Source organism: Pongo pygmaeus, chromosome 17, assembly GCF_028885625.2.
Source record: "Pongo pygmaeus isolate AG05252 chromosome 17, NHGRI_mPonPyg2-v2.0_pri, whole genome shotgun sequence".
In the NCBI taxonomy this organism is placed as follows: Eukaryota; Metazoa; Chordata; class Mammalia; order Primates; family Hominidae; genus Pongo; species Pongo pygmaeus.
In genome coordinates, this window is record NC_072390.2 from 24,679,375 (window position 1) to 24,700,160 (window position 20,786).

At 46.7% G+C, this 20,786-nt stretch overlaps 1 protein-coding gene across 1 annotated transcript in view; it reads right to left on the bottom strand.

Annotated features, from left to right (window-relative positions):
* Nucleotides 1-4,851: 4,851 nt before the first annotated feature.
* APCDD1 (APC down-regulated 1) overlaps nucleotides 4,852-20,786 on the bottom strand; it is a 33,548-nt gene continuing 17,613 nt past the window's right edge. The window contains exons 4-5 of the mRNA XM_054461336.2: nucleotides 7,759-8,080; nucleotides 4,852-5,962 (exon numbers count right to left, since the gene is read on the bottom strand). Coding sequence (XP_054317311.1) covers nucleotides 5,514-5,962; nucleotides 7,759-8,080 — 771 coding nt within the window. The 3' untranslated portion in view covers nucleotides 4,852-5,513. The remainder of the gene's footprint in view (nucleotides 5,963-7,758; nucleotides 8,081-20,786) is intronic.

A 20,786-nucleotide genomic window follows, 5' to 3' on the forward strand; every position in this document is an offset into this window, starting at 1 on the left:
AATAAAAAGCTGTTGGGGGTTGGGGCGAGAACATGGAAAGTCATAACCAGATTTTTTAGTAAGAATTTAAAATTGTAAAGTATCTTGCTGTAGTAAGTTGTTATGAAAATTAATCAAGTATGCTTGTATGGAACTGAGTACAAGACCATATGATTAAGTGTGCATTCAAGAAATGGCTGTTGTTGCTGTTTTTGAGAAAGCCAGGCTAAAATTCTGGGGCAAAAAAAGGAGAGCTAAATCAATGCTCTTTGGCTCCTTGGCCCTTAACTTCAGAAAGCTCCACTTTTATCATCTATAACATGAGATTAATGATCCTTGTCAGTTGGTTAAATTTTCCAAGGCATTCAAGGCAGTATTCATTAGCCTTATTTTAGTAAATATTTTAACAGCTAGCCAGATTTGTTGGGCTATGTAATCCAGTGCATGTAGTGAAGAAGAGTTGTTTTGTACATTGGCGAAATACATATGCAACTGCAAGAGGAAAAGATCTTCATGTCAACAATGGACAAAGGTCTAAACTGGAGGTAGGATGCTGCCTGCTTCTCTTCCTACATAAATGGCAGAGAATGCTGTGACAAATAGTATTGCTTTTTAATGGGCTCTAGTACCTGCATTGCGGTGCTCTCCATTTGATATTAGGAAGAAAACACCTCCTAAAAGTTGTGCAAAAGCTGCGCAAATGACTGTCAAGACAAACCAGCCCCATGTTTTACTAAGGTGCCTTTCATGTTTGTCGGGCATAGTACAGCAGCAGTGTGGGAAGAGAGCTATCTTGTTACAGTTCTGTTTCTCAGACTGTCTACCCAAACTTACCCTGCCAAACTGCTTACTTCTGATATAACGGGGTATTCCCTCTTCTGCATTAGAACCCATAGGAGACTATAGGGTCTTTTAAGAGACTTTAAAAAATGCTATGAGTTAAGGATACTATGAAGCTGATGAACTATTTTCTTTCATATAGGTAATGCTAGACTCTAGATATAAAATAGCTTTATTTCCTAAATGAGTTGGAGAATAAAACTTCAACATGCAACAGATATCTCAGTTTTTCAATCTAAATAAACTGATCTCAGGGCAGATGTATTACCCTAGTCCTAGCCTGTGAGAACTTGGACTGTTTTATTGAGGAGACAGAAAGATGTTCTGTACGTGAGCTCTCTTAGTAGATAGTGGTCCTCACTAGTTTGCTATCATCTTGATTTTCTGAAGGTCAAAATCTCTCAATTGTCTTGCATATGTAGCCTCATCAGCTGCAGAAAGAAGACTAGGCCTCAAATGCCTAAAGCCCTTGGAAAATACAATTTCCAACCTTCTGGAAGTTTCTCCTCTGCCTTTCATTTCACTCGAGAAGAAGCAACTTACTGAGAAAAAGGCTGGAGCAACTCCTTAGGGGCTGGCAAGAGTGTCAATCCTTCCTCCAGCTCAGGAAAACAAGATTTTGATCAAGACAAGACTTTGTTTCAGAGGCTGAGGCTGCAAAGCATAGCAATTTGTGCCCACAAACTCTATTGTGTTTCTGAATTCCAGTGTAACAGCTGCATGAGATTCATTAAATGAAGAGGGGGTAGAAATGCTCATGGAGTGTTTCAGAGGCCGTAGGCCGTGGAGGTGGTTGTTCAATAGACATCAGAAACAAAGCGACCAAGCTGAACCTATGGAAACCATGGCCTTATTCTTGGAATGGGAGGCTAGGAGTCAGACACTGCAACCTGCTTTCAAGAGCAACTGTGCATTGGAGTAAACGAGGCGCATGTGCGTGCAGTTTCACAGCTTGGGTGGTGGGCCACTGGGCCTCAGGTTGGTCTCTCTTGACTAGGTATGACTACATAAAGTGCAATGTGTCAATCTGATCACATCTCAGCCAATGGAGAAGTTGGAGGTCATACTTCTCTAGCTTTTTTCCAAGACAGTGTTACTTCTGCCTAGTCAAACACCAGGAAAATGGGATTGTGACCAAACAGGAGCCCAATTTTATATTTAGAGATTGTTGACCCAAGCCAGGAACACTCAGGAACAGTCTTAGACTTGGGGATTTGAAGAATTTAATTCTTTTATTTAGGACATGTGATTCTTTTACTGGTAAGAAAAGAATACTTGGCATTTTCTCATAAATCTAGAAATTGGTGGAAAACATTGATCCAAACTGCATTTGTTCTTGATGCAGATATTTCCATGAAAGATGTTTGGACTCATGAAAGCTCAGATGTCTCAAGAAAGCCAGAGAAGGCTGTATGGGTTAGGGAAGGTCTCTGCTTGTGAGTGGACCCACTCTCTCCCTATCCCCAGGCTCTTGGGCATTTTCCTTTGAGGATAGTGTCCCGCAACGCCTAATTAGATGCTGTCTGTTGGCTTTGGTATCCCATCGCTGTGTTCCTAGTTTGTCTTACAAGGATTGGGTGTACCATGTTAAGACAAAACATTGCAATGTTAAAACACAACATTGTTGTGAAGATCATCTTTGTTTTCAGAAAGTATTTTAAGAGCTAGTGGAGCAGAAAATGGCTGGTTTGTTATCAGTAAAGCTCTTCCTTCACCCAGAAACCACAAGAGCCTGACAGTCAAGTCATTCCCACAGGTGCGTGTGTTCCCTATCAGGGATGTGCTGGGCTGCCAGCCTCCCTGACAGGCCCTTTGTGGTGGCGCTGCTCAGTTACCCTAGCATGCCACCATGGGATCAGACTACTGCTGCAGACTGTTACGATGACGTCACCCGGAAGTGGCAGGCCTGAGCGTGAAGTGTGATCCTGCTCTCTGACACAGGAACTTGTCATGTCTGAGCAAACTGGCCTTTAGTTCTGTACCAGCTAGAGTCAGGAGGCCAGGAATTTCCTTTTGAGCCCCAGGTCAACTTGGATTGTATGAAGTAGAAGTCTAAGTGACACCCAGATTTTGCTATTGACCAAAGAACAGCTTTCTGACCTGGCCCTCATCAGCCTGCTCCCCAGGGGAGGAAGCCTGGTCCCAGCAGGTCTTCTTCGCTCTTCACCACCTTCCCTGAATCTGGTATTCCCACATAGAACGACCTGCTTCTAACTGAGGGGGAGGCTGGCCAGCACTGATTGCATGCTGTGTACTTTAAGCTCGTGATGGAATATTTAAGGGCCAGACATGCCTTCCTCAGATGGAGCGCCGTGGTCTTGAGTTAAAATTTCTGACACTCAAACCTGAATGGCTCTTAGAGATCAATCGCTGTTTCTTGGAGGTGATGGGAAATCCCGTAACGTGGAGATCACTGTGAGACACTGGGGAATTTAGAGTCTTATTTGTGCTAACATGACACAACCAAGATAAGATGGAGTGTATGTGGGTGAGATGGCAACAGGCAGAAAGCTAAGGTGCCAGTGATCCGTGAGTAAATTCTATTGTTTGTTGTTGGTAAGGATTTATATTGTATCAGAAAGTGGTAAGGCCACAGGAATTTCATATCATCCCTAATAAATATATACGTACATTGTATACATGTTAATATCTATATATTTGGGTATATGTGTATGTGTGTATATGTAGCATATTTTTAAGAAGCACAAATAGCTGAGTCTAGGGGAGTGCTTGTGAACTGCATTGTGGTAAATCACTGAGGTATTCTTCAGCAGTGAATACAGTTTTTCACATGATTTTATAATGTCTTTTAAAGATAGTATCAGTTGTATTTCTGAGAGTATTTTTAACATCTTTGTTTATTGAACTTGGTAGACATTGTTAGTATTTTCATTTTGAATAAGCCCCCTCAGTCTGCATCACAACTTAAAATATAATCTAAAGCACTTTGGTACTCTATGTGGTCATTATAACTTAATGCCACACTGAATGCTGTGGCATTTCATAAACTTACTTCCTTTTTTTTTTTTGAGATGGAGTCTCGCTCTGTTGCCCAGGCTGGAGTGCAGTGGCACAATCTCAGCTCACTGCAAGCTCCACCTCCCAGGTTCATGCCATTCTCCTGCCTCAGCCTCCTGAGTAGCTGGGATTACAGGTGCCCGCCACCACGCCTGGCTAATTTTTTGTATTTTTAGTAGAGACGGGGTTTCACAGTGTTAGCCAGGATGGTCTTGATCTCCTGACCTAGTGATCCACCCGCCTCGGCCTCCCAAAGTGCTGGGATTACAGGCGTGAGCCACTGCGCCCAGCCAAAGTTACTTCTTAAATACAAGGATGGCTCTTCGCCGTGATCATGGTTTCCATGTTTGCTTTCGTTCCATCTGGCTTTCAGTTACTCCCGTTTCCCTTTCCCAGTCTTTGTGAGCAGTAACACTTGGTACTGGATAGCGTCATCCGCGATACTGCAAAGGAATGGGCAGACATGGACTCCTGCGCCCTTCTAATGTCCTTGGGAAAGAAGCACACTGACCCCGAAACTGCCAGCACAGAGCCACACCAGCAGCAGGAAAGACACTGAGTGAGCCAGCATGTGCAATGACAGGACGGCTTTACACAAAGATTTTGTTGCACGCCAAGTCAGGGTGTAATGGAGCAAGCCCCCAGGGCAGACCATGCTCACTGCACTCTCTCTGAGCAGCTGAAGTTCTGTCTCTGCGTGTTCATCTTAGAAGGTGGCATGGATGCCAGAGTGCAGCTTCTTCCGCCTGCCCCTAATAAGACAGTGTGAGTCAGGGCTCAGGTCCCCCAGGAAGAGGAAACTGCAATGAACGGGTACTTTATCATTTGTGTGGCATGTACCACACTGCAGCCACCCCTCTGTCACTGCTCCTGTGTAACAGGATTGATGTTGCTATTTTCCCAATCATCCTGTCTACTGAGAAGGCTAGGAAGCCACATGCCTCCTGTAACAACCAGAAGCCAACAAGCGAGTCTCCTCTCTCAACAAGGTAAGACAAATGATGTAAAAATAGGTTAAATTACTTCGAAACTTTAATTACAGATACTTTTCCACGCAACATTTCTGAAACGAAAGCTTTGATTCTCCCCTTTTTTTTGCACAAAGGCTGGGAAGGTGGTTTAGCCAGACCGTACATCTTTTTGTATATACATATCTACACCTGTGTCTCTTCTTTATTAATAAAAGGTGTCTTGATCACAGTCCCAAACCAACTCTGCATTGGATTCCAGCACATAAAACTCAGAGAGTAAAACAATTTCAAAGGAAGACAGGCTGCAACCACAGGAAAATGGCAGGGAAAGTTGCAGCTTGATAGTTGTTTCTTCTAAGTTTAACTCAGAAATATAATAATAATTCAGAGAAAAAAAAATAAGAGGCCCTAGCTTTCATCCCTGCTACCAAACACGCTCATCCAGAACTCTAGGCTGTCTTAAAGTGCAATTACTGTTGTGAAGTCGCTCAGGCCAGGGATCAGGCTGGACAGAGTTCAAAGCAGAAACTTCAAACACTCCTTGCTGTTCATGACTCAGGGGCTGGGAGGGAGGGAGAGGAGAAAAAGAAGGACAGTTCTCTGGCATTCAAGTGCATCAAAAGAATAAATGTCTTTTCTTTTGGTAAAGAAAATCTGTCAATAGTAAGGAATCCTGGTTTGGAAAAATATAACTTTCTAAAACTTCTATCTGCGGATGTTCCAATGCAGCAGAGTGACAAGGCAGGCAAGTGCAGCCAGCAGCAGGGGCCAGGTGTGCCTCCCAGGGGCCCGGCCATACAGGCTGCTTCCACTGTCTTCTGCGAGGTCCTCTGCCCTCGGCGAAGAGGAGGCACACTGGACCAAGGGCATCTGGTAGGACGTGGCTCTCTTCTCTGGCCTGTCCGGGCTGGACCCGTCGCTGGGTCTCTGGCCGTTGAATAGCAGATAGCGCCCCCGGGCATCCTGTTCCATTTTGAAGATCTCGTACTCCGTGTGAGGTAGTTTGATGCCCAGGGCCACGCAGCCATTGGTGTGGGTCACATCCTGCTGGATGCCCACCTGCCAGGAGCCCTCGGCCCCGCACTCATTCCCGTTGAAGACGTTGAGCAGTGAGGCTGTGGCCGCATCCATGGGGGTGACCTTCATGTGATTCACTGCAAAGGAGAGAGGAGAGTTCCATGACTCCAGGGAGTAGGCGTGGGATCCAGAAACCCACCCAAAAAACACTGGCCACACACTAACTAGACAAGGCTTTCTTTTCCAAAAACAATCCCACCTACAGACCCACCCATCTGACCGCAGTAGTCATCAAAGCACTGTCAGGCAGAGAAGAGTTTAACCTGTTGATTTGAGTGGCAGTCACACCGATATGCTGCAGGTGTGGCCACGCAACACAGACCATCTGGTGTAGAAACACTGAGCCCAGAATACAGCTGGGAGTGCCTGCAGGCAAGAAATAAAACTACAGTTCGGAGTGCTCCTAAGGAGTTTTATTTGGTGATGCTGACTCCTTGGGATTGAAAAAAAATATTCAACAAAGGCTGGAATTTTGCTTTTATCAAAAGGTTTTCGGGTTTCTAAAAGTTTTGGTGTCAAACACCTATTCTAGTTGGCATTCTCACACATTCCTATGGGCCCATACATCAGGCATCTAAAATAAGTTAGGCTGCAAGTAAGAAAAATGTGAGTGAATAAATACAAATCCCAGCTTTTGTGGAGAATTGCTTTTGAAGGTCCCTCTAGGGGGCCACTTCCGTGTATAACACGATGAGCTTCGGGGTGGAGTCAAGTAAAGATTGCTTGCTTTCAATTAAGTTTCTCAAAGGGCCTGTATTCCTGAAGCAAACCTTGCTACCCAAAAGGAGGGTTAAAGTCTTCCAGGACTTTCTGGGTTAACAGAAACATTTTATAGTAATGGGACTGAACCCTAGAATGCCATCCTGGAGGAGTCACCTGGGATTGAGGCTATCCCTCTTTATTTGGCATGATAGGGCTGACAACATTTTACAAAGATGCTCAAACTTAAAAAAAAAAAAGCAACCTTTAAAAAATAGCAACCACAAGCCCTGCTTTGTTGCTAGCAGCCTGGTGCAGCTCCTTCCTCCTCTCCTCGTTTAGTGATAAAGACACAGCCTGAACCTTCCCACAGATGCTCCCACCTCCAAGCAGGTGACAACCTCTCCATTACATGACAAGCTCAGGGTTGGAAAGGACAGCTCTGAGCACCTGAGGTGTCACTAACACCTCTTTACTGCTCACTCAAGAAAGCACTGTGGCACGCAAGCAAACGCGGTGTTATTAGAGGGGCAGCATGGAATCCGTCAGAGTCGTGTATAAAGAACACAAAGTGCAGACTTGAGATTTCTTTTTTTGTGTTTTAGAGACAGGGTCTTGCTCTGTTGCCCAGGCTGGAGTACAGTGGCACGATCATATCTCACTGTAGCCTCAACTTCCTGGGCTCAAGAGATCCTCCTAGCTCGGCCTCCAGAACAGCTGGGACTACAGGCACATGCCACCACATCCAGCTAATTTATTTTATTTTTTTATAGAGTTAGGGCCTCACTATGTTGCCCAGGCTGGTTTCAAACTTCTGGCCTCATGAGATCCTCCTGCCTTGGTTTCCCAAAGTGTTGGGATTACAGGCATGAGCCTCTGCACCTGGCCAGAGATTTCATTCCCAGCAACATCCTCCCTGGCTGGCAACTTCCCACATGCAGTGGCGTGGACTCCTCCCGCATTCAGGCCTGCAGGTGGAGGCTGTCCGCCTGATCCATTTTGAGCAGAGAGAAACTCAGAGGGTGTTGGGAAGGACCGAGGCAGAAATGACTCCCCAATTTCTTTCCTAGGAACTCAGGCAGAAAAGAGGTCCTTTCCCTCAGCTCTGCCTCCACAAAAATGTCACGGGGCTGTTTATCGGCTGTGATACTGCGACTCGAGATGGGAATCCTACCTTTGAACACGAACTCGGTGCCTCCCATGACCCTGGAGGAGAGTACGCCGCGGCTGTAGCGGCCCCGGGCGTAGATGGAGAAGGTGGGGTGCTTGCACACTGGGTCTGAGTAGTGGTGGTAGTGGCCCTCCCAGGTGTTGTTGTTGTCATGGAAGATGAAGTGGCGGGTGAGGAAGAGGACTTCGGGGCGCACCTCACAGCGCTGACTCACCCACTCCCCGTGCAGGCCGATGGTCAGGTCCGCCTTCGGGGGCAGGATGGGAGGGTGGTGCTCGTCTGACCGATAGATGATCCGACAGGCGATGCAGGCGTGGTCATGGTTCTGAAGCCAAGAAACAAACACATTCAGAGGCCTCTATCTTCCCAAGGGAGCAGTGCACACATGCTTCCAGCAAATGGGGTCTCACCAGGTACCAGGTCACCATCACTGACAAACTCGACACCAAGAACCAACTGGATTCATGCTCCGGGCACAGACAGAGGTGAGAGTGATGTGTGCCTGTGTACTCACAAGTGCACACGTGTTTGCCTGACAGTACAGACCTATGCAAACATTTCAGATGTGATGTGGACTCTTTAGAATCCTATGAAGTTTTCAGACCACACGCACTGGACACTTGATTTCAAAAAGAAATGATGGCAGCACCTCACACCCATTAGGATGGCTACTATCAAAAAATGCTATCAAAAAATCACAAGTTGGCAAGGATGTGAAGAAATTGGAACCCTTAAACACAGCTGATGAGAATACAGAATGGTCCAGCCACTATGGAAAACAGTAACATGGTTCCTCAAAAAACAAAACAAAACAAAACACAACAAAACAGAATTACCATATGATCCAGCAATCTCACTTCTGGGTATGTACCCAAAAGAGTTGAAAGCAGACCCATGTTCTCATGGGTTATTTACAATAACCAAAAGGAAGAAGCAACCCAAGTGTCCACTGACAGATGAATGGATCAACAAAATGCAGTCTATCCATACAACGAAATACTCTTCAGCCTTAGAAAGGCAGGAAGTTCTGACACCCACTACAATAGGGATGAACCTTGGGGACATCGCGGTAAGTGAAATAAGCCAGACACAAAAGGACACTGTATGATGTCACTTATATGAGGTTCCTAGAGTGATCAAATACATAGAGACAGAAAGTGGAATGGTGGTTGCAGGGGCTGGAAGTCGGGGGACAAGGAGTGGTTTAATGGGACTAGAGGTTCAGTCTGGGAAGATGAAAAAGTGGATGGTGGTGATGGTTGTATAATAACATGAATGCGCTCAGTGCCACAGAACTGTACACTTAAAACTGGTTAAACGATACATTTTACATTATGTGTATTTTACCACAATTAAAATTTATTTTAATAAAAAAAGTTAGGAGACACAAAGGAAAAAAAAAAGGCCAGCACTCCACTGGCTGTGGATGAAATGGAGTTGTGTAGGAAAGGCAAGGTCATTTAAAAGAGGGAATGGAGGAGGCAGCCTGCAGGGAGAGCTGGAGGCCGCAGAGCAGCAAGCACACATGCACACTGCCCTCTGTCCCGGTCTGCCCGCCTCCAGGTTCAGAAGGTTTCTGCGTTCCTCATCTGCTTCCTGCTTTCTCAGCTTTAAGCAAGACAGCCACAGCTCTGACCTTCCAGAAGACCCTCTCTTGCCTAGTCTATTTTATAACACGAACACAGCAGGGAACAAGGGCTGTCTAGGTTTGTGGCACAGAAAGTCCTCTCTGGTGAGGGATGCACACGTCAGAGATGCTGGAAGTCAGGGCACAGGGTGCTTGAACACAGTGCCAGTGCCTCGCTGTCTGACCAAGGTCTTCAGACACCTCTGAGTCCGGGCTGCCTCCTCCTGCACCTGGGTCATCCCTCCGCTATTCTCCTCCCACCCAGGGGGTGAAAAGCTGGTAGGCTAGCAGAACACTGACCACTAGCAGCACGTGCCGATTGGATCAGGCTGTGGTGGGGAGGTAGAAGTTGGTAGCTCAGTGTTCTGGGGACAGCTGGGCCACCCCAGCCCTGCGCTCCCATGCCCTCAGTTCATGGCCTCACATCTGTCCTGCGGCCAAGGCTGAGGGGCACCCACTGACTGGGCAGGCACACACTTGTCCTCTAGCAGTTCTCTAAAGTTGGAGATCTCAATCACCAGGGTCTTTGGGTTTACAGCCCTCACTCAACATGTAATTTCGTTGTGGTCGCTGTTTGGTTTCCCAGAGAGGGGAGGAGGAGCCATGGGCTTCCCAGCTGCTGCTCGCTAACTTGCGCTGCTGCTGTGTGCATTAGATGGGCATAGAGTTGCACTTCATGCGAGAGAATGTTTCCTTTGCTAACGTGGTCTGTGGCTTGTAGACAATTGGATCAAATAGCTCCAGCACTGAGATGAAGGCCAAGTCCTGGGCGTCCCCAGGCTCTACGTGCATTTTTTGGCCTGCGGTTTCCTACAGACGGCTTAGGGGCACACGGAGAAATTGCCTGCAACCTGTGCTCAGCAGTGAGCTGCCCTCTGCATGCTACAGGAGAAATGGAGACGAGCTCCTGCATGAGGCCCATTAGGCCAGTGCTTAATTACGTCACGGAAAGATGTCTCCGGCCAGTTCCTGGGGGCCGAGGCCAGCCCTGGCCGCTTCACAGCTGGTGATTTTGGGCAAGTTATTCATTTCTCTCCATTTCAACTTCCTCATTTATACAATGGTGATCATTATACTTACTTGCATAACTGCTGCAAGAAATGAACAGCAGATTAAGGTGGTTCCCACTCAGTGCACCCACTTGGTGTGAACATTAAATAAAGGCCTATCTGCCACCCTATGTGCCACTATCTTTCAAATGCACCTTAAGGTGAAGAAAATACAAACTGAGTTAAAAGAAAGCATCACTGAGTACAGTAGCTTTGCCTTTATGTCTCCTTGGTCAACTACTATGGGGTAAAGGTTCCAGAGTTTTCACCTCAACAAGAGTTCTGATATTCAAAACACAGGGTGGAAAGTTAATACGACATAGTGTGCCCAGCCCAGGGCTCCTGCATAAGTGCTGGAACAGTCGCCATTGAAATCAGGCCTGTGGTCCTGGTGTGGGGACCAGTGACACCCCCTCTGACACTGGCTGGGAACCTGGATTCAAATCACGAAAACTTCACAGCCAGGAAGGTGGTGTTCTCCTGTGATGCATGTTATCAGACACAGGCTGTGCAGGAGCCGGCCCCTGGCTCAGCTCCACCTACAGGTGAGCTCAGCACATGCTGAAATAAGAGACGCCACATGGAGCACTCGTACCATCAGGGTAAGAAGAAGCGTGGAGTCAGATCTTCCCCAGTCAGCCAGGAGGAGCTGCGCACTCCTACCATTTGCAGCTCATCGCTGGTAGTGGCTACCCTCTCCGCCTGGGCAGGTCCCCAAAGCCTAGCTGGCAGCCCCGCTTCCCCAACCCCAACCTTCACCTCCCCTCTGCGCCATTCCCCACAACTTGGTTTGCCACCTGTAATTTGGGAATTTAAAAACATCAGTTGCGACTCCTTCATTTCTGGTCATCCTAAGGAGGTGAGAGTCTCAATTCCTGAAGATTTAATTCCTCAAATACCAGGATCAATTCAGGAAGAGCTCAGAGAGCTTCTAAGTTGGGGGTGGGAGAGAGAAAGGAAATAAGGGATGTTAGTTCTTGCAAGAGATGCTTCTGGGACGACGTTGAGGAGCAACTGCTGTTTGGCTCAGACAAGGAAAAGGCTCGGGGGAGGGGAGAGGGCACTGTTGTCACCCGGGCTGTTCCAGAATGAGTGTTTTCGGAGGTGCTTTCCTTTAGGAATAATGAGGCCGGGGTCCTGAGCTCCGAGATGAGGACCCAGTGGGACTTGGTCACTTCAGGAGAATGATGGTTCTGGCTGAAGTGTTGCTGTTCCGTAGCAGAGAAAAGCAGGCCAGGCACGGTTTTTGTGTTTTTGTTTGTTTGTTTGTTTTGTGGGGGGCACAGGTGCAGGGAGGCTTGTTTTCCATCAGGCGGGCCTGAGAATTTAGGGAGGGTGCAGGGAGTGGGAGAAACCTGGCTCTTGGGTATTGGTCTTGCCAAATCCCTAAACTAGATGCTTTTTTTAAAATTATTGTGTTAAAAAAAAAACCTAACATAGAATTTGCTATCTTAGCCATTTTAAAGTATATTCACACTGTTGTGCAGCTACCCCTGGAACCTCTTCATCTTCCCCAGCTGAAAATCTGCACCCACTAAACACTAATGCCTCATTCTCTCTCCCACCCCTGGAAACCTCCATTCTCCTTTCTGTGTCTGTGGATTTGACTATTCTAGGTGCCTCATCTGAGGGGAACTATCACTATTTGTCTTTTTGTATCTGGCCTGTTTCACTTAGTATAAGCTCCTCAAGTTTTATCGATGTTGTAAAATGTGTCAGAATTTCCATCCTTTTAAGGCTGATATTCATTGTATGAATATTCCACATTTTGTTGATTTATTCATCTGTCGATGGACATTTAGGTTGCTTCCACCTCTTGGCTACTGTGATTGATGCTGCTAGGACCATGTTTGTTCAAGTCCTTGCTTTTAATTCTTTTGGCTATGTACCCAGAAGGAGAATAGGTGGATCAATTTGGTAATTCTATGTTTAATTTTTTGGGGGAATCACTGTACCATTTTCTGGAGTGGCTCAATCATTTTACATTTCCATCAGCAATGTATAAAGTTCCAATTTCTCCACATCCTTCCCAACACTGGATATTTTCTAGTTTTGATTGTTTTGTATTTTGTAATAGCCATCCTAATGGGTGAGTTGATATCTCATTGTGGTTTTAATTTACATTTTTCTTTGCCAATTTTTTTTATTTTTTATTTTTTTTGGTTGTTGACTAGTTACCTTTTTTTTTTCTTTTTTTGAAACAGGGTCTCACTGTTAGAGGTGGGAAAGAGAAAGTCTGGGGGTTGCCCACGCTGGAGTGCAGTGATGTGATCTCAGATCACTGCAACCTCCACCTCCCAGGCTCAAGCAATCCTCCCACCTCAGCCTCCCAAGTAGCTGGGACTACAGGTGTGCACCACCATGACTGGATAATTTTTTTTTTGTATTTTTTGCAGAGACGGGGTTTCACCAAGTTGCCCAGGCTGGTCTCAAACTTCTGAGCTCAGGGCAATCTGCCTGCCTCAGGCTCCCCAAGTGCTGGGACAACTCTTTAGCAGTCATGAAGAAGCCAAAGTTATCATAACAAGCAGAGTTGTTTCTGGCCTCTGTGGATACTGTCAACGAGGGGACAATTTTAGCTACCATTGAATAAGGAGACACCTCTGTATTGTAACAAATTTTAAAAATATCATTTATGCTAATTCTCATAATCTTTGGCCTGAATAAAAATTAGAGACCTACAGGCACAACTACAGAGAAGCAGAAATTAAAGCCTGTATATTGTATTCGTTCTAAAGTTTCTCTTTTCTAAGATGTTTTTCGGAAACAGTATTCTTCCAAGATGGATACATGGAAAGAGAATTACATATGCAGTTTTTAAACATGATGAGTGATTGGTATTGTGGAGTATCATTTGCTCTGTAAAATTATTCCCTCTTTTTTGGGGATCCATGTTCCAAGACATGACTCTCATTTGAGAAGTGTCCTCTCCCAGGCTCACCAACTTGGCTTCCACGGCATCCCCTTTCCCCGAATCTTAGAAAGGGCTATTTAAAGCCAGAGCTTCTGTACCCAGAAGATTTGAAGGTTAAAGCAGAGGAACCAGAAAGTGTTTCCTTGTTGCTATTCTTTACACACACTATAAAAAGCTTTCATCAGAAAGGGGAAGGGAGAAAAAAGATCCTATGCAAATAATCTCTGGAAAAAAAATTAAACTTATTCTAAAAATGAGAAAGAAACTTATACTTTATAAATGAGCAATGTTTTAGGCAAAGAGTGGCGTTCTGCCTACTCTGCTCTCTGATTCCTGCTTAGCTCTGGGTAACAAGTTAAATAACTACAGCTTGCATTTACAGGATATTCGAGTCTCGGAGGCTCAAGTACAGCATCTCCTTAGACTTTACAACCTCCCAGGAGACCATGGGTACATTTTACAGACGAGGCAACTAAGGCATCTGGAGAGAAAAAGTCAGATGACTTTACAAACCCAAAGTGGGGCCAGGATGGTAATTTGGTCTTAGTACTTGCTGAGTGCTGCCTCCCGGCCAGAGCTGCCTCACAGGCTGCAGAGAACAGACGTTTCCCCAGCAAGGACTCCAGCCCAGGAAAAGGTCTTGTCCGGCTGATGACTGATGGGGATTCTCCAGGCTTTCTCTGTTCCCTGCCAATATTTATTTCTGGAAAGGTGGTTCGTCAACAACATTTGCTGACAGTATCTGCTTGTTTTCACCATCTTCCCGGAATGGAAGAAATTACTTGATGTGATCTTGTGAACAGATCAACTAAGGAGGTAGGCTGCATGAAACACAAGTCTTCAAAAGCAGTGTTCCTTGAGCTAAAAGTTTTGTTCAAGAAGGGGGAAAAATGGGAGTAGATGATGGAAACTTCCTTTCCTAGGGTTTTGTTCCCTAGGATAAAACACACACAAATGTTTCTCACAAAGAAAACTGCAGTGGCCAATGGCCCACATTGAAAGCTTTCTTTGTAACTGCGATGTGCCAAGTATTTGATTAAATTTCTGCTGTAGATAACCCTGCAGGTACATCCTTCTCAGGTCTTCTGTATTACGAGTCCTTTGAGGCCAAGACCAAGTATTCTCTCTTTGTCATATTTCCCATGACATCCAGGAGAGAGTTGTACAGGGTTCTCGGCTAACAGGAAAATGGAGAGAAAGCTGGCACTGGACATGTAAAGAGTTAAATGGAGTAGCTAGCATTCATCACAAATGATGGGCACCCTCCAACTCGGGGTGCTTTTCGTATCTGGGATTCTAGGAGCTTGTGAATTCGGGCTCATTTTGATCACCTGAAGGGAGCATGATGATGCCACTTTCAGAAGGAAGTGGGTGAAGAGCTGTAGCTTTAGGTACAGATTGCCCAGGCAGGCTTGCTGTCTATCCAACACACTGAATGTTTGTGTCCCCTCAAAATCCATGTTAAAATCCTTACCACGAATGTGAGGAAATTAGGAGGTGGGGCCTGTGGGGGGTGACTAGGTCATGACGGTGCAGCCCTTAAGAAGGGGATTAGTGCCCTCATAAAAGAGGCCTGAGAGTTCTCCAGCTGTCTTGCTGCCACATGAGGATACAGAGGGAGGTCAGCAGTCTGCAACCTGGGAGAGAGCCCTGACCAGGATTCCAGCCTCCCACCATGCTGGTGCCTTGATCTTGGCCCTCCAACATCCAGAACTGTGAGAAGTGAGTGGCTATCCCCAGTGCATGCTGCTTTGCTATGGCAGCCTGGATGGACTGAGGCACCTGCTGCCCAGCACCCGCTCTCCGCAGGTGAGGGCAGCCCCTCAGTGTACAGACCCCGTGCAGCTGCGTCATCCCTGCCAGGATGCAGGCACCTCTGTGGTGCCAGGGGGACTCAGAGAGCCTCAGGGAGGCTGCACAGCCACCCCGGGCCTGTTACCACTGTCCAGGAAGAGGCCTGGGCCAGGGGGACGAGGGAGAAAAGGAGAAACCAGGCTGCTAATTCCTGAGTCTGTAGTTGGCTACGAAGCAGAGGGGAGCGAAACTCAGCCAAACACTTCTGCGCCCTGGAGTTCAGCAGGGGCAGCTGATAGGTCCTTAAGAGCAACATTAGCCTTCTGGAAATGGGCTTCCGAGGCAGCTTAGAATCTGAGAAGTGAGCTCACAAAGGTCTTTTCTGTTTTAGTTAACATTAGAATAATAAGAAAGACCATTTTGCCTCTACCTTTCCTATACATTCACATGATCACTGACCCAGCAGCTGGAGAAAAAGGACCCTAAGAAGATGGTTCTTTAAGAGAAAAAGACTTTAAGAATGGTTTCAGAAAAGAATTTTTATTTATTTTTACTTGTTTCTTTCTTCCACTCCTATGCATTTTGATTCATTTAAATAATTAAAGTAGACTTATTAAATCTGCTGTAAATCCACTGGGCACTCCTGGCTGGCCCATCCTCTTCCTTTCTCCCCTGGGGCTCAGCGAACACTCCCTGGAGTAGGGACCTCATGAGTACTTTTTAAATGGCCAATTTCCTGCTTTTGCAGGCTTTCCTCATGTCCTCTGAGCTTTCTTGCCTTTTAAGGGATAAAATGTTTACCACTTACATTGTCCCTGACAACAAATATTTCCTGGTCCCCTAACTCCTTAAATAAAGCAACCTTGCATGCCTGTTTATCTGCTGAAATACTCTGGAGTCAAGAAATATAATGAGCTGTTTCTGCAATAAAAGTGTGTATCAGCAGCCTTGTAGCCCAGCAATTGTGACACTGCACACCTCGGCCCAGATAAAATGTCCACAAAAGCAACCCCTTCAGGGTCAAGACCCCCTCAACCTATCCCAATTGCCAGCTCTGTTTTTTCATAGAATTGTGCAACATTTGCTGCCTTATAGGAAACACCTGGCTCCAGGGAGCAGTCACAGTTTTCTTCTAGAGTTCTCCTTCCTGTAAGACTAGTTCTTGAAACTGTCTTAGGTCATGACTTCTTGAACTTCTGGTCGTCTACCACCTCCTCCATCTCCCATCACCTCTGCAAATCCACACTAGCAGAAAGAAAAGTGGCACGGAATTCTTCCACAAGCACCTGGCTCTTTCTATACCCCAGAGACGCGGTCGCCCACCCATCCAGGAGCCACACCAAGCACATGCTCAGGAGACGTCCCTCCATGCTGGCTCCTGCAGCTGGGCTGAAAAGTCCAGGCCCCAAGGCCACCTGACTCAACACCCCCATGGTGTCACTGATATCAGGAAGCTGCACAGGTCACACATCCTCTAAAAAGCCTCTGAGAGGCAAGCTACCTCAAAAACATATGCTGGCTCACAGCCTAGCGGCTCCTAAAGAATTTGAGAGAGAAAGCGCAGCATGCTCTTTTCCTGCAGTGCTCAGGTACTCCCAAAGCCCGGTGCTTTTCTCCCTCCCGTGTGTAGCTCCCCTGCTGTACGTGTGCTGGGATCGAGTATTTCAGATGCGCAGCCTGGGAAAGGCTGTCTGGTTTTCAGACAGCCCCTTTGATTTACGATCCTGTGGTTAAATCAGTGCAGGATTTTGGAGAAAGACCAATTCCATTTGCTTACGAGTCTGATCCTGAGGCTCTGGCATCTCTAACGACCTTGGCAATCATTTGCTTTTAATTACCATTTGATTCCATCCCTGAAAGAATGAGCCTGGCTTCTACCCCTCCAACTGCATAGTTCTGAAGAATCTCGGCAGAGGATTATGGCTGCTCTGATGCTAAACTTGATTCAGGCAAAGCGTCTTCTTTCAGGGTTACTTTAGGCTGTCTTGACTTTTTTATAATGAAGAGTACCAATTCCATCCTGAAGGAACCCTCCCAGCACACCTGAATCTCTTCAAACATCACTTATTTGCCAAAGGACTCCGGACCTCACAGCAAAGCTGCATAAAGCTTAGAAAAACAAGTTGACTTAAAGTTTCTATTTTTACACGGTGTCCTGTTTCTAGAGGGGCTGAGGCTCGTGGTTTGAAACTCAATTTAGCATTTAAACTAATTTTCAGCTTGGTCTCTATGGACCAGCAATTAGGGAAGGAGAAGAGTTCAAAGGAGGAGGTTCCAGCCTCTCCTGGGCAGGCGTGTACGGTCTTTGAAGACCTTCTCCCAGCCTTTCTTCCTGTCTCCGCTGGCGGCCACAGACAGCTCGGACAACCTGCTGTGGCTGGGCCCGCGTGGGCACACAGTGCCCAGTCTTTCTGGTGCCTGGGTCTGGAAAGACACCAATGGCTGAGTCCATTTTGTTCCTTCTCAGAGCTGTCCTGGGGAAGGATCTGAAAACTTCCTGAAGACTCCGCTGCACACTGCAGGCCAAGAGGTACAAGGAGAGAGACAAGAGAATAATGGACCCTTTCAGCTCCCAGAGCCACTCGGCCTTCCACTGACCCCCCCAGCCAGCCATCTTGTGAGGCAGCCGGGCTGGCTCAGGAAGCCTGGGTCCTCCTCCCAGCTGGGCTGCCACCTGCATCTGTGGCCACAGCATTCCTCTGGGTCTGGGAGTGTTTGCTGGCTTTTTTTTTTTTTTAATCTAAATTTTCTGTGATGACTGTGCTTAGGTAATAGAAGATCACAGCACAAAATGCAACAGGTACCAAAAGTGAAGTCTCTGTCCGACCATCCCAGATAGACAGCTCTGTCACTTCCTCTGAGGCAGTCATTAATTTCCTCCATAAATATCTGATTCCTTTGCAAAGAGTCCCTCTTCTTCTCCTTTCATTATTAGTTTTATGCACATGGTATCATATTATTCATGCTATTTTGTAACTTCCTTTTTTCCTACTTAACAATATGTCTCGTGTAGTATCTAAGGTCCTAAAGCTCTTTCCACCTTAATTTTCTGTCATCAAGGAATCAGGCCTGGGATTTAAAGAGTCTACTTCTTAAGAATCTGGGTAAATGTTCCCACAACTGCCTTAGCAGAGCAGGGAGGAGAAAATGGGAGGAAGTGTTTTATGGCTAGGCATCATGAAACACTTTGATGTTCCCTGGTCAGTCGACATTGTCATTTTCATTCCTCTCTGAGCCATTGGCCCAGAAGGGCGACTTACTCTAGGTTAAGAGAGATGGAGCTTTGCATTCAGGCCCTATCCTGATGCCCACAGGATTCTGCACATCAACCCTATTGATTCTTATATTTTTGCCATTTTACAGAAAAGGAAAACGAAGTCTCTAGTAGGTCAGATAACTACCAATGCCACACGGCTGATGACAGCAGAACTGGCTTCCAGGATTGGTTACTGTTTCTGAAGTCCACATACTTGCCAATTTGTCCAAAAGGTGTTAAATTCTAAAAAGGTCAGCTTTACAATTGCTGTCTTTAATTGCCATGCCAATATTTAATCATTTTCACTTGCAGGGCATTTTCCCTCCAGGAGCCACAGACAGGTCTGCTGAGGGACACTGACGGGAATGAAGTGTCTGCTCCTGGAGTACCCCTGGGCGCCAGCCTTAACAATGCTGACTGGGTTTTCAGACTCCATCTGTGGAGCCATACCCAGGAGTGCAACGGGGTAGAGAAGCAGGTAAGAAAATAAACGTGGTGATGGTTAATTTTTCCCCCAGTACTAAAAAGAGCAAAAGAGATCAGAGCCCATGCAGGCGCATGAAGGTGAGGAAAAGGAACCAGAACTTGAGTGGGTGCAAAGGACTAGTCCAAGGTCAGGTTCGGAGCCCACAGCCCGGCCCACGCCGGCCCAGCAAGTTCCCTGGCCGCACCTGCCTCCTCACTCAGACCTCGCACTCAAGGCTCCCGTGCTTTTTGGTGTTTTGAAGCTCCTTGGTGTCTCTGCTAGAGGGTGGGCAGGCTCTTCCTATTCAGCAGACCTTCACAAAGGCCCCGAGGGAATGGCGGGTTGTGGGGATGCTCCTGGCTAACCCCAGGTTTCTGGATTATCTGTGGGCCATTTTTATTCATGACATTCACACTTTCCTCCCGTTACCTGAGATCATTTGAAAGATGGAGGCTGGGGGGACGGTGGCTTATGCCTGTAATCCCAGCACTTTGGGAGGCCAAGGCAGGCAGATCACTTGAGGTCAGGAGTTGGAGACCATCCTGGCCAACATGGTGAAACCCTGTCTCCACTAAAAATACAAAAATTAGCCGGGCATGGTGGTGGGCGCCTGTAGTTCCAGCTACTTGGAGGCTGAGGCAGGAGAATCGCTTGAACCCAGGAGGCGGAGCTTGCAGTGAGCCAAGATGGTGCCACTGCACTCCAGCCTGGGCGACAAGAGCAAAACTCCGTCAAAAAAAAAAAAAAAAAAAAAAAAAAAAAAAAATCCCAGAAACGTGGCTAGACTATACTCAGAGTGAGCCAAAGGTAGGTATGAAGCCCCTTCTGCTACTATCTCCAACCAAGTGGACCTGGCCAGTATAAAACAAGAGAAATGCTATGCAGCTATGGTGTCCAGTGCCGCCTTTGGGCAGTGCTGCCAACCAGAAAGGTCCCAAAGTATAATTCGAAGCCCGTTATTCCTACCCATTTTCCCAAGACACCCACTCAAGCCTGACCCAGAAAGCACACCTCAGTCCAGGTATCACCCTATGAGCCGATTCTCCTTCTGATACCTGCCCTGGGGAATCAACATGTTGAAGGGCAGAGTTTTGGTCTCCTTTCCCTGTGTCCCATTCTAGGAAAACCTCTGAGACCCCCTGACAGCAGCATCAGAGGCTGCCCTCCCTCTCTGCCCTAACTCATGTTGGCCTCTTCAGTGCATTTGAAACTTACAAGGCAGAATGAAATGAGCCCGGCTCCTGATCTGTGTTGGAACAAACCCCCAAGGGCATCCTGAGCCAGCAGGAATGCTGGGCCTGGGCACATGGGCTGAGCACAGGGCTTCATCTCACATGCGGGGACACAGCCATGAAAAGATTCATCCAGAGGAAGCAGCCTCTACCAAGTGGGCTTTCTCAGCAGCTATTTCATACTTATAATAAGAGCCACTTGCATTGCACAAGCTCACAATAACATAGATTTAAAAAAGATAACACGGAGCAGTCTTTGGCAGAGGAAGTGCCCTGTGATACCTCTATTGGTTATGAGTAGTCTTGGAGGACTAATAAGAAAAAAGATTTTTAAAAAATGAAGAAATCACCAAACAAAAGTTAAGCAGGGCTCCACAGTTACAGAGCCACTGTGCTTGAGAGGGTTCCACGAAGTCAATGGGGATGGCTGGGGAGATACTCCACAGAGACCTGCCCACCGCCCACCTGCAGCAGGCCCGGGTCTGCACGTTCACACTGCGCACTGGGCAGAAGCCCACTCCCCTCCTGCCTGGGACTTCACAGGCTCTGCGGGGAGATGGTGGAGGCGATCGAGTTACACATGCGCATGTACTCTAAGATTGCGGGAAGGAAATGCCTTGTGAATTCCAAATATAATTACTAGGATATCATTCAAGGAAAAGACATTATAAGGTTTAATTGTTTCCTGCCCTC